This window comes from Rhinatrema bivittatum, chromosome 4, assembly GCF_901001135.1.
Source record: "Rhinatrema bivittatum chromosome 4, aRhiBiv1.1, whole genome shotgun sequence".
In the NCBI taxonomy this organism is placed as follows: domain Eukaryota; kingdom Metazoa; phylum Chordata; class Amphibia; order Gymnophiona; family Rhinatrematidae; genus Rhinatrema; species Rhinatrema bivittatum.
In genome coordinates this window covers 312,171,040-312,184,864 of record NC_042618.1, presented here as the reverse complement: position 1 = coordinate 312,184,864, position 13,825 = coordinate 312,171,040, and the positions used below count along the sequence as shown (strand labels likewise).

General features: G+C 42.3%; 1 protein-coding gene across 2 annotated transcripts in view; it reads right to left on the bottom strand.

Annotated features, from left to right (window-relative positions):
- GAS7 (growth arrest specific 7) overlaps positions 1-13,825 on the bottom strand; it is a 610,573-nt gene that overhangs the window by 248,832 nt on the left and 347,916 nt on the right. For both annotated transcript variants that reach the window (XM_029600263.1, XM_029600264.1), the window contains exons 3-4: positions 9,410-9,487; positions 2,260-2,345 (exon numbers count right to left, since the gene is read on the bottom strand). In XM_029600263.1, the coding sequence (XP_029456123.1) occupies positions 2,260-2,345; positions 9,410-9,487 (164 nt within the window). The remainder of the gene's footprint in view (positions 1-2,259; positions 2,346-9,409; positions 9,488-13,825) is intronic.

Sequence of the window (13,825 nt, the reverse complement as noted above, 5' to 3'; positions counted from 1 at the left end):
CTATTTGAATGATTCTTTAAAGGAGTGTTTCTCAACCTAATCCGGGGGTACCTCAAGGATTCCATTGTATGCAATTCTATCTTATGCATATTCATTGTGGACATCCTGAAAACCTGACTGGCAAGGTGTTAGGGATATGCAGAGAAAAAAATGTTCATTTTTGTTATTTGGTTCGTTTTCGGCATGTTTTTTCCCACGAATTTTGATTTGTGGATTGTTTGATTCATTTTCATTCGAGAGAAAAAAAGAATCAAACAATTAAAAAAACAACTCCAAAACGGCCAAAAAACAAAAACAAGACCTTCTGGGGCCTCCTGTCCTCAAAAATGCAGGGGCCAGGATCCCCCCCCTGAACCCCACTTACCTAGTCCGGTGAGGATCAGCCTAGGCCCAAGCCAAAGCGTTGGGCTTGTGTAGGCCGAGGATGCGGTAGCTTGCCGCAACCTTGGCCTACTCAAGGCCGAAGCTACAGCCTGACCCAGAGGCTGGTTCTGACAACTGGGCCTTCACCCAGACCCAGGCCCAATGCCATGACCAGACCCAGAGGCCAGGTCACGACTCTGGGGCCTGGGCCCGGACTCAGGCCCAATGCCGCAATCCAACCTGGAGGCTGGGTCCTGATGCCTGGGTCTTGGCTCAGGGTCAAACCCAGGCCTTTGTGTCCAGGCCTGGGAGCTCTCCTGTCTGACATTTCTTTCTTCGGCTTTTCATTGCCAAATGATGGCATCCACTGGCATCGAGACCCGGCCTCTGGGTTGGGTTGTGGCATTGGGTGTCTCGGGACCTGGCCTTCGATGGAACCCAGTGGATCAGGTAAGTTTTTGTTTATTTTTTTAAAATTTTCAGGGTCTTAGGCCGAGACCTTGGTGTTGCGATTGGGCCTAGGACACGGTTCCTGCTTTGATTTTCTGCATATGCTCGAATGCAGTGCCAGTGCCTCAGCCAAGGCCCGAAGCGGGGCCTTGCCTAGGATATAGGCAGTGGCCCTCTGCTTTGAGCCTCGCCTATGCCATGTGAGGCCCCAGCTTCAGGCCTAGAACTAGGCCTGATGCATTTTTTTAAAACAAACAAATGAAACAAATTAACCTTATTCATCGCATTTTGCAGTTTTGTTTTAAACGAATACACATCCCTACAAGGTGTGCCCCAAGGACTGGCTTGAGAAGCACTGTTCCAAAGAGAAACCATTTCTCACTAATGTAAGAATATAAACTGTTTCACTTGAACATATGAGGTGCCATGCTGAGTAAAACCAAAGGTCCATCAAGCCCAGCATCCTGCTTCAGACAGTGGCCAATCCAGGTTACCAGGAATTACTTGGCAAATCCATTTTTTGTTGCCCATTCCTAGGGATAAGCAGTGGATTTCCTCAAGTCTACCTGGCTAATAATTGCTTATGGACTTTTCTTCGAGGAAATTTTCCAAATTTTTTTAAGCCTGCTATGCTAGATGACCACATCCTTCGGCAACAAATTCCAAAGCTGAATTGTGCGCTAAGTGAAAAAATACTTCTATTGGAATTCTTTAAGGGTGTCAACATGCATATGGATAAGAAGGGATCCAGTGGATAATGCATTAATTTTCAAAAACATTTGATGATATGCCTCAAAGGCTCCTAGTGAAAATAAGTTGTCCTAGGATCTAATTGAAAATCCTTTTGTGAGTTAAAAAGTTGTTGGCGGAAACAAAGGGTAGGATCAAGTTTCATATTGAAGGAAAGTATTGTGTTTTTTGTTTGTTTGTGTAGATATTTTATGTATGTTTTAATAGTGTAAACCGCTTCAGTTTTGTTTGGAGAGTGCAGTCTATCAATGATTATATATAAATAAGCAAGCAAATATATAAATAACAGGATCTCCAAGGATCTGTGCTGTTCAGTATATTCATAAACAATTTTGAAAAAGACACAATAGATTAATCCCAGCCTATTTAACAGAACAGGGAAGTCCTCCTGGGTTCAGTACATCCTTAAACCATGATTGCTAGAAACTGGAAGGGTTTGCTAGTGTATAGAAAAAATCTACATGTGCCCTGTTTTTAATACAATTCTTCTCAGCAACAGCTGCTTGCCACCATGAGAGACAAGACACAGATCATATAGATCTTTGGTTTGACCCAATGTGGTATTTCTTATGTTCTTCACAATCCTCTCTCTAGTTTTCTTCCTCTCTTTATGTTCTTATTTTTCTTCTTTTCCTCATACCCCACTGTGACTCTCCTCCCTCACGTTCCCTGTGAAGCGCCTCTTTATAGGTTTACCTGTGGATCATTGCTGTGTTTCCGTAGACTCATCTGCCCAGGTTCAGAGTGACGTACGGGAGATCCTGTTGAGTGATAACCATTCACTGCAAGAAACGCAAGGCAGCATTAAGTCAAGAAGATTCATGTAAGAATCACATGCCACCCTTCCTAATTTAAGTGGAAGACATATGATGCTTGACTAGACTTTAATCTCCTGCTTCACCTCCATGCCATGCCATGATTTTCATCACAGAAATAATTCTGAAGTTTTTCTAAGCTGCCTCCTATCCCTACAATTCTTCACCCATAAGGTTTGTGAGAGCAGTCATAAGTAGCACCCTAGAGCCAGTCATAGGAAGAGGAGGTACCAGGGAAAGCAAAAGCCCGATCTGCTGCTTCCCCAGTTTCAAGAAGGCAGGAGTGGTAACAGCCATAGATACAAAGAGATCACCAGCTAGCAGAGCCTGATCACCCTTATTCTCCCTTCACTAGGTGCCTGCCTCTGTACTGGACCCCCTAGTAAAAGCCACCAATACTCTCATTCTTCCACCTTTATCCCATCGCTCCTCTACTCTTTCCCTCTTCTTTCGTCTTTGCACCTTATGGGATTTAAAGTATGATAATACCAGTATGTATTGTTAATTAATTCTAATCTGCTTTGAGACCAAAATGGAAAAGGTGGAATATCAAATGTTTACAAATAAAATGTATTTATTTATTTGATTTATATTCCACTTTTTGGCACTTCAAAGTGGATTACATTCAAGTAATGTAGGTATAAATAATATTGACTAGAACTGGGCCCCAAGGTTGATCCCTGAGGCACACCACTTATCACCTTTTTTTCTTCACATTGAACATCATTTACCATTACTTCTGGACTGTCTTCTATCCCACATCCAGTTTCTAACCTAGTCTACCACTTTAGGATCTATCTCTAGACTCCTCAGTTTATTAGCTTCCTGTGGTAACCTATACAGGAAGGAGAAAGATAAAATGAACAATAACTGAAAAAGCAGAGAAGGAACTAGTAAAACACTAGTAAAACACTAGTAAAATTGTGTTGAAAGGCAAAAACTCTTCAGTAAGTATAAACAATTAGTCCCGTTCTGAAGTGTCTCTTGGTTATGGTGACATTATATTAGGCCCTAAGAATGATCTATCTTTAGATTGTGATCTAGTCAGTAACATAACATACAGATTTGTGTGCTGGATGTAAGGAATTAGGTGCCTAAATCCACCTAAGTGAAAAAATCCCCCCCGTTGAGTGCTTTAGTTTAGGAACCAAAAACGTGTGGGTGGGTATAGGGGCAGGTGAGCACAGTTAGATTGGGGGACATAATTTAGCCTAGCACTTAAACCCAGTAAACCCTAACCCAGTGCTGCCTCTTTTCTCTTGTATGGAAAAGTATACACACTATAGGCAATGTGTGTACTTATCCCTGCATGGGGGAGGGGGGTGTGTGTGTGTCAATTTTTAAAGGGCTTTTTTCCATTGATAAGCTCCAATTACTCTCCTAGACCATCTTTTAGGTCTATGAATAGTGCTTGTCACCCAAGTAGAGAGCCCATCAAGCTAAGCTGAGAGAACATTGTACAAAGCTCATCGTTGTGTGAGTTTCCTCACACTGAAGGACATCAAATCTTCACAAGAGTGTACTGTTCTGTTCGTAGGAGTAGGGTTAGGGGCCACTGTCAAAGTGGCCCCTAACCCTACTCCTGGGGGAATTCTGCACAAAAAATTTTTTAAATTTGGCGCACAAAAAACTGAAAATTCTGCAAAATTCTCAAACTTTATATTGGTCAAAATAACACAATTTACATGACAGTCTTTAAGTAATTACATTTTAAATTATTACAGAAAAAAGTTATTACTTAAAGTTGCAGAATTTTAAATATTTTGAGCAGAATTTCCCTAGAAATTCACTGTAAGAGTGTCCCTTCCACATACACACCCCCTCATACAGGATCCCTTACTCTCTCGCACACACACATTCCCTCATACAGGGCCCTCTCTCTTGCATACACACCCACACAAGCTCCTTTTCTCTTTCACACATACATCCACACACAGGCTACCTATGTCTCTCTCACGCAGCCCTTCACACAAGCTCTGTCTCACACAAACACAATCTCTTCACACAGGCTAGCACCCTCACATACACATGATCCCTTTTTCATACATACGAGCTCCCAATCTCTCACACACACACATACACACCCCTTCACAATCTCCTCATATAGGCTCCCTCTCTCTGAAACCCACACTCAAGCATCCCCCCACCCACCCTCTCTTACCTCCCATGCTCTCTCTCTCACACCCTCCTGCTCTCTGTCACCCTCTCCTCATCTAGGCTCCCTCTCTGAAACCCACACTCAAGCATCCCCCCCACTCCCCCTCCTACCAACCAAGCTGTCTCTCACCCTCCCTCACACCCCCTCTTCTCTCTCACACACACACACACACACATTCTCTCTCACCGGCATCCCCCTCCCCTCATATAGGCTCCCTCTCTCTGAAACCCACACTCTAGCATCCCCCCCACCCCCTCTCTTACCTCCCATGCTCTCTCTCACACCCTCCTGCTTTCTCTCTCACACTCCCCACCCCCCTCTTACCAACCATGCTCTCTGTCACCCTCCCCTCTCTCACACACACATATTCTCTCTCAACGGCATCCCCCCATGCTCTCTCTCACCTCCCCTCCCCTCTCTGACACACATTCTCACCGGCATGCCGCGGGAAGTGCTCCGTTCGCGGTGAAGTAGAAGGCCTGGTGCGCCGTTTGCGGCGAAAAGGGAAGGCCCCCGTGTGCCACGAACGGCACACTGGGCCTTCATCTTCACCGTGAATGGAGCGCGTCCCGCGACACATGGGGGCCCTCCTTTTCACCGTGAACGGCACGCTGGGCCTTTATCTTCGCCGTGAACGGAGCGTGTGCCGCGGGACGTGCTCTGTTCGCGGCATGCCGGGGTCTCCTCTGCTATTTTCTGTGCAGAATTTGGCAATTCTGCACAGGGGGGGAATTCTGTGCAAATTCTGCATTCCACAGTAGCGCAGAATTCCCCCAGGAGTACCTAACCCCTTTACTACTACCTAAACCTCACCTCGAGTTACTAGGCAGGCCTCCTATAGTAGCATAAATAGCTAACTACTAGAAGGGCCTTATAGATAGTCTCTCTCATGGCTTCAGAAAAGCAACCCACTTTTACAAAAATCCCAACTCTTCCCCTTTTAAAAATTAGCATCACACCATGTGTTAAGGTGCTTTTCGCATGTGTTAAGGCGTTTTTCGCAAGTGAAAATGTCATAACGTGAGTTGGAAAATAACCCCCTTATCCGGCTAAATTCTAGCCGGTTAATAAGATAACCGGCTAGAATTTAGCTGGCTAAGATAGGGGCATTCCATGGGCATAACTGGGAGGAGTTGAGTTAGCTGGTTAAGTTAGCCAGCTATATTCAATAGAGTGGTTTCACTATTGAATATACCTCCAAATTTAGGGGGTCATTTTTCAAAATGCGGTAAGGCGTTTTCGCATGCGTTAAGGGCTTATCGCATGCGTAAAGCCCCGTTTTCGCATGCAATAGGCCTTTAACGCATGCGAAAACGTGTTTACCGCATGCGATCGCACCATATCGTAGGGTGCGATGCAAATTCCAAAAATGGGAGGAGTAGGGGAGGAGAGTGGGCTGGGTTAGGCTCCCTGTGAAGAGTATCGCACAGCCATAATGCAGATATTTAGCTACACCTTTTTCAAATGCGTTAGGCGGTGTGATAGTGGCTGGGACCCTGCGGAAAGGGTTTATCTCCATTTGCGAACCTGGCCATAATAGCATGTCCGGTAGATAGGTATTTGTATCCCTAGGATAGGCCCACCTAGTAACTCGAGGTGGGGATTAGGTAAGAGTGTAGGGGGTTAGGGGCCGCTTTCACATTGTACATGAGACGTACGAACAGAACAGCGGTCTCTTGTGAGGATTAGCTGGCCTTCGGAGTGAGGAAACGCACTCCAAGATGAGATTTGGGCAAGGGTCTCTCAACATGGACTAGTTGAGAGACCCTTGCCCAAATCTCATCTTGGAGTGCGTTTCCTCACTCCGAAGGCCAGCTAATCCTCACAAGAGACCGCTGTTCTGTTCGTACGTCTCATGTACAATGTGAAAGCGGCCCCTAACCCCCTACACTCTTACCTAATCCCCACCTCGAGTTACTAGGTGGGCCTATCCTAGGGATACAAATACCTATCTACGGGACATGCTATCATGGCCAGTCTCTCTCTCTCTCTCTCTCTCTCTCTCTCTCTCTCTCTCTCTCTCTCATATCATTGAAAAACAGGTCCCCAGTGGTTGAATGCAGGAATTACATCAGGTAATTATCGCAAAATGCAATAATTACTACATTAGCATAAACCATGCCCTTTTTGCTATCGCATGCAGTACTTACCGCATTTTGATAAATCCAGGCCTTAGCTGGATAAGTTTATCTGGCTAACTTTGCTAGCCAGACCATATCTGAATATGGATCTCCATGTTCTTAATATGTTTGATATGTACTAATTTTAATATGCTTTTAATATTTTTAACATTTTTTACTGTGTAATATATGGTTTGAATATATATGATATGTTACAATTTAAAAATATTTAATGTGTTTTTAGTATGTTTAATATGTTCTGATTTTAAATGTGATTTTAATGACGAGACATTTTTAAAGGCTGACCGGTCTGACTCTTCTTTCAGTGTGACTTCGTTTTATCATAGGCCTATCATCCTTGGACCACAGTGTCCTACATCAGTGTGGAAATATTTGGCCCAAGGAGGCACAGCCTATGACACCGAGACTTTACCTCAGATGGACATTTGTTCACCACAAATCACACCACAGGCCTGCCAGGTCACTTCTATGAACCAACAGGGAACAGTGTAGCATTTTCCAAACTAGAGCTGGTTTTAAATGATGTTTATTTTGTGTTTTTTTGCATCTTGGCTTTAATGCTGGGTTTGGCGTACTTTTTTTGGGACTATCGCCTATTTTTAGTGCTGGTTTGATTTACATATCATTAGTTTATAGCATCATGCGGGGCTGCATGTTTTTAACATGCGCAGTATAAAAAAAAAATCGGCACTAAAATTTTGTACCAGTTTTGCCACAGATTTTATTACATCAGGTTTTGCACTCCCTGCTCTCCTTTCTCTCTCTTGGATGTTGGAGCCGAGTTCAAATTAGCCCAAGAAGAAAGTTTTGGAAAAGCAGAGAAATTTTGAAAGGAGCCGGGACAGCTGCCTGTAGTAAAGGCAGAGCCTGGTTGTGATTTCTCCATGAGACCCAGGAGATCCTGATCAAGAAAAGAGCAGAGAAAGGGGTTTCAGTTTGTAAGGCCTGGTGCTGTGCAGATAGCAAGACGGTTTCAGCTGCGGAGAGAAAAAAAACACGGAGGGTGGGAGCTGCAAGTGCCTGCTGGAAGCAGTGCCAGGACTGGAGCCTTGGTCTGGAGCTCGCATTGAAGGAACATCTGGCCGCCCCCGACCCGGGTGCAGCGAGCATTGGCCACAATCTCTGGATTTGATTTGTTTATGAAACTGAGTGCTTATTTGGATGTCCAAAGCAGCCTGCAAAGAGGATTTTTTTTAAAAATGAGATCTCCGTTTATTATTCCATCCATCCTCTGGGGGAAACAATTGCAATGACAGGACGGTTGTTACATAGGACAAACGTAAGACTTTGAAAGGTGTTGCATTTCCACTATTGTCCTTTGGTTCATTTAGAACTGTGTTTTCCTGAGCTGGGTATAAATGTTGTTGTTTTTTCCCTCTCTCATCTCTGCTCTGTGTAGAGGTGTTTGATTCCTGTCTAGAGTATCAGGTTACTGAAACTATTCTTCATTGTTATATATATGATGTTTCAGCACTGCCAGTGTTTCCTTGCACATTGCTTACGTGCTTGTGGCTTTTCCCCTGCTTTTCTTTTCCTTTCTCATTTCCACTTTTAAGTAAACCACTACTACTCTGAGGTCAGTGTGACTTGATTATTGTGGGGTTGAGGAACCTGTGGCTCTGGAAATCCCTGAGGAGTGTCCTGGGCATGATATTTGCGGGTGGGGATGCTGTTTCACCATCTTCAGGATTGAGAACCCACACCGTAGATTATATTGTTTCTTCTAGGTTTGACCTACCCTCCCTTGGCACTGGGTAAATCTAACTACTTCAGGGGGGATTCACACTTTTATTTTTGTTCTCCACTTTAGACTGATATATATATATATAAACGTAACAAACACATGAAATCTCCCTTTTATCTTCTTTCTTGTAGAGGATACATCTTAGTTCCTTCAGTTTCTCATGTATGGCTTACCATCGATTTGGTGGCCCTCCTTTGAACGGCCTCTGACTTGTCAAAGTTTTTTGTATATGTGGTCTCCAGAACTGAACACAGTACTCACAATGATTTTTCAGTACTAAGGAGCTTATTTGGTATGCAGTAATAATACACAGACACTGAGCACAAAATAATCAAATCTCACTCTTGCTTCCTCAAACTCACTCTCTCCCACCCCCAGCTCCTGACAGTCTCTTTGGCCCTTAAACCTGTTGCCTCTCCCCTCATAGCCTCGTATCCCTGGCTCAGTCCCACTACATTCCCTCAATTCCTCACAGCAACTACCTTCCACTGGTTCCTAACATCTCCTCTCTCTCTCTCTCTCTCTTTGACACCTTACAACTGCGCTGCTCTGGCTCCTTACATGGCTTCACTTGACGTCCACTATCCAAGGATTTTCAATACCTCCCCTTCCTCTTCACTCTCTACAACTCCTGGTTTCTCACATATCCACGCCTACCCCGCTGCCTTGCAGCTGGTTCCTCACACCCACAGAGCCCCAGCTTTCCTATCTATAGCGCCTTGTCTCCAGGTATAATAGAAAAGTACATGAGTTTTATTCTAGCTTCTTAACATTCTGCTGTAATTATCATCTTCATTCTGACTTCACGGACACCAGCTGTACTCCAGACCTGGAATCCAGTCCAAGCTTTCTCCTGTGCACACCCATGCATCTGAGGGACATTATTCCTTGTTGATGGAGGAGAAAGATACGCACTCATTGCCCAGATCCGTAAAGCATACATTAATGCACATCACCGCAAGTGTCCGATTACACACAAGAGTCATACCTGTAGGGAATGATGTCTTCTGGGTCAGTGAACTCCTAGGGGTTGCAGGAGAACTGCTTGGCCGTTCCCATGTTGTCTCTATTTAAAGAGAAAGGAAGAAAGAATTATAGGTGACCATGTTTCAAGTTACAAAGCTCCTGAGATTAGAATCTTCCTTTTTAGAATACTTGCCATAAGAGTATTCTTCATATTAAACCCCTGCTAAAGAAGTTTCCCTTACAGGACTTCTACTATAAGAGCTTTCTCCTTTATAGAATTCTTTTTCTTAGAACAGTTCCCTTATAAAGCTTCTCCACTAAGATCTCTTGCTATAAGAAACAGAGCATGACAGTGGATAAAGACTGCAAGCCCCATCTCCTCTGACCTTTCCTTTTTCCTACTGGAATGCCACAGTCGCTATCTGATTGTATATTTTCCCTTCACTTCCCTTCTACCACTGAGGATCTCCTGTGTTTAGCCAATGTTTTCTTGAATTCTGTTACTGGCTTAGCTCACACGCATCCACCACCCTTTCGGTGTTACTCCTGAGTAACCCTATGTCTAGCATCCTAGAATGATCCTTTGCTCTGTAAAGTCTTTTGCAACCAAAGATTATCTCTATCATGCCCTCCCTCGTCCACCTCCCAGGGTATACATATTTAGATCAAAGCATGTATATCTTAGAGGAGGTGCAGATTCAGGGGCTGATGCAGTAAAAGCACACAGTAAAATGGGTGCTCATTTTAAGCCCCCACTTTCCTAACGCATGCACATCCACAGCCCATGCCCACCAGATGCAATATGTAGATGAGCTGCTGTGCTAAAAAGGACACAATTTCACAAGGGAAATTGTGTATCCCTAGCACAGGCGCCCAGAGGAGCTTTGGCTGTGCGCCTGTTAGGAAAATGGGCACACATTTCGAGCGTCCATTTTCTCACCCTACAATAAGCAATTTAGACCTGGAGCGGTGCTTTCATGCCATCCCCTTCAGTCCATTCTCTCTCGTTTCTCCAAGTGGTGGTCACATCATCGTGACAAAAAAAAGATGTGGGAGAACATTGCTGCACAATATTGAGAATATGCAGGAGCGTTTAAATTGAGCCAAACAATTGGCCAACACAAGGCTGGCCAGAAAAAAAAACACAACTAAAAATAATGTACCCTTGACTCATGGTCCCAATGGAACAGTGCTATATCAGGGTACAAATTATATTGCAATGATAGGGAGGATCAACTTGCTGGGGGTGTAGTGCTTTATGTTCGGGAGGGCATAGAGTCCAACAGAATAAAGATTATTCAAGAGACTAAATGCACAGTAGAATCTATATGGATAGAAATCCCATGTGTGTGGAGTAAGAGTGTAGTAATAGGAGTATACTACCGTCCACTTGGCCAAAATGATGAGATGGATGATGAAATGCTAAGAGAAATCAGGGAAGCTAACCAATTTGGCAGTGCAGTAATAATGGGAGATTCAATTACCCCAAAATTGACTGGGAAATTTAACATCAGGACATGCTAGAGAAATAAAGTTCCTGGATGGAATAAACAACTGCTTCATGGAGCAATTGATTCAGAAACTGACGAGATCTAATTTTAGATCTAATATTAACAAAACTGGACTATTGCAATTCTCTTTAGCTAGGTCTACCCTTATCAACGATACACCCACTGCAGCTTGTTCAAAATGCTACAGCCAGAACCATTTTTAATTTACCATGAAGAGAACATATAACACCCATAATCCAACAGCTTCACTGGCTACCAGTAACCCACAGTATTACATACAAAATCTTGTCAACTATCCATAACTTGCTCTACAATACAACTTCCGTCTGGCTTTGTTCTTTACTACATATTTACAGACCATCCAAACAACTTCAGTCCATGGATAAATGTATTTTGGAGATTCCCTCAATCAGAACAGTAAGTTTAGCATTAACACGAAAACGGGCTTTTTCTGTGGCAGGTCCAACTCTGTGGAACACTCTCCCTGAACATATCCGCTTGACCGCAAATTCTAAAGACTTTAAGAAGAAATTGAAAACACACTTGTTTAATAGTGCATTCAATATACAAACATAGTAGAAATGACAGTACATCCACTAAATACTACCATCAAAACAAAATTATCAATCTGCTTTTTGATGTTTACTTTTTATTCTGTGAATGTTTTGATAATTGATATTATGACTGTAACACTGTAAACCGCCTAGACGGGCATATACATGCCTTATTTGTGCAGTATATAAAAACTTTTAAATAAATAAATTAAATAAATAAATGTAAATCTACAGCTATAACACTAAATTTTCAAAATGGAAACTTGGATAAAATCAGGAAAATAGTTAGAAAAAACCTGAAACGTGTAGCTCCAAAGGTTGAAAGTGTACAACAGGCATGGACATTGTCTAAAAATACCATCTTAGAAGCCCAATCCAGATGTATTCCATGCATTAAGAAAGGTGGAAGGAAGGCAAAATGATTACTAACATGGTTTAAAGGTGAGGTGAAAGGGGCTATTTTAGCCAAAAAAATATCCTTCAAAAACTGGAAGAAGAATCTATATAAAGAAAATAGTAAAAAGCATAAGCATTGTCAAGTTAAGTGTAAAACATTGATAAGATAGGCTAAGAGAGAATTTGAAATGAAGTTGGCTGTAGAGGCAAAAACTCATAATAAAAACGTTTTAAAAAATATATCTGAAGCAGGAAAACTGCAAGGGAGTCGGCTGGACCGTTAGATGACTGAGAGGTTAAAGGGGTTCTTAGGGAAGATAAGACCATTGCAGAAAGACTAAATTAATTCTTTGCTTCTGTGTTTATTAATAAGGATGTTGGGGAGATACCAGTTCCGGAGATGGTTTTCAAGGGTGATGAATCAGATGAACCGTACCAAATCACTGTTAATCTGGAAGATGTAGTAGGCCAGACTGACAAACTAAAGAGTGGCAAATTGCCTGAACTGGATGGTATGTACCCCAGGGTTCTTAAGGAACTAAAAAATGAAATTTCAGATCTATTAATTAAAATTTGTAACCTATTATTAAAATCATCCGCTGAACCTGAAAACTGGAGGATAGGCAATATAACCCCAATATTTAAAAAGGGCTCCAGCAGTGATCCGGGAAACTATAGACTGGTAAGCCTAACTTCAGTGCTGGGAAAAATAGTGGAAAGTATTCTAAAAATCTAAATCACAGAGCATATAGAAAGACATGGTTTAATGGAATAAAGTCAGCATGGCTTTACCCAAGGCAAGTCTTGCCTCACAAATCTGCTTCATTTTTTTGAAGGAGTTAATAAACATGTGGATAAAGGTGAACCGGTAGATGTAGTGCATTTGGATTTTCAGAAGGTGTTTGACAAAGTTCCTCATGAGACGGTTCTAAGAAAACTAAAAAGTCATGGGATGGGAGGCAATGTCTTTTTGTGGATTACAAACTGGTTAAAAGACAGGAAACAGAGAGTAGGATTAAATGGTAAGTTTTCACAGTAGAGAAAGGTAAACAGTGGAGAGCCTCAGGGATCTGTACTTGGACCTTTGTTTTTCAATATATTTATAAATGAACTGGAAAGGAATATGGCAAGTGAGGTAAACAGATATGCAGATGATACAAAATTATTCAGAGTAGTTAAATCACAAGCGGATTGTGACAAATCGCAGGAGGACCTTGTGAGAATGGAAGATTGGGTATCCAAATGGCAGATGAAATTTAATGTGGACAAGTGCAAGGTGATGCATACAGGGAAAAATAACCCATGCTGAAATTACACAATGTTAGGTTCCATATTAGGAGCTACCATCCAGGAAAAAGATCTAGGCATCAGAGTGGTTAATACATTGAAATCGTTGGCTCAGTGTGCTGTGGCAGTCAAAAAAGCAAACAAAATGTTATGAATAAAACGTAAAATGTCTTAATGCCTCTGAATAGCTCCATAGTGAGGCCACATCTTGATTAATGTGTACAATTCTGGTCGCCGCATCTCAAAAAAGATATAGTTGCATTGGAGAAGGTACAGAGAAGGGTGACCAAAATGATAAAGGGGATGGAACAACTCCCCTATGAGGAAAGACTAAAGAGGTTAGGGCTGTTCAGCTTGGAGAAGAGATGGCTGAGGTGGGATATGATAGGGATATTTAAAATCATGAGAGGTCTACAACAAGTAAATGTGAATTGGTTATCTACCTTTTCAGATAATAGGACTAGGGGGTACTCCATGAAATTAATAAGTAGCACATTTAAAACTAATCAGAGAAAATTATTTTTCACTTAACGCACAATTAAGCTCTAAAATTTGTTGCCAGAGAATGTGGTTAGTGCAGTTAGTGTAGCCGAGTTTAAAAAACATTTGGATAAGTTCTTGAAGGAAAAATCCATTACTGCTATTAAGTTGATTTAGGGAATCACCATTGCTATTACTGGTATTAGAAGC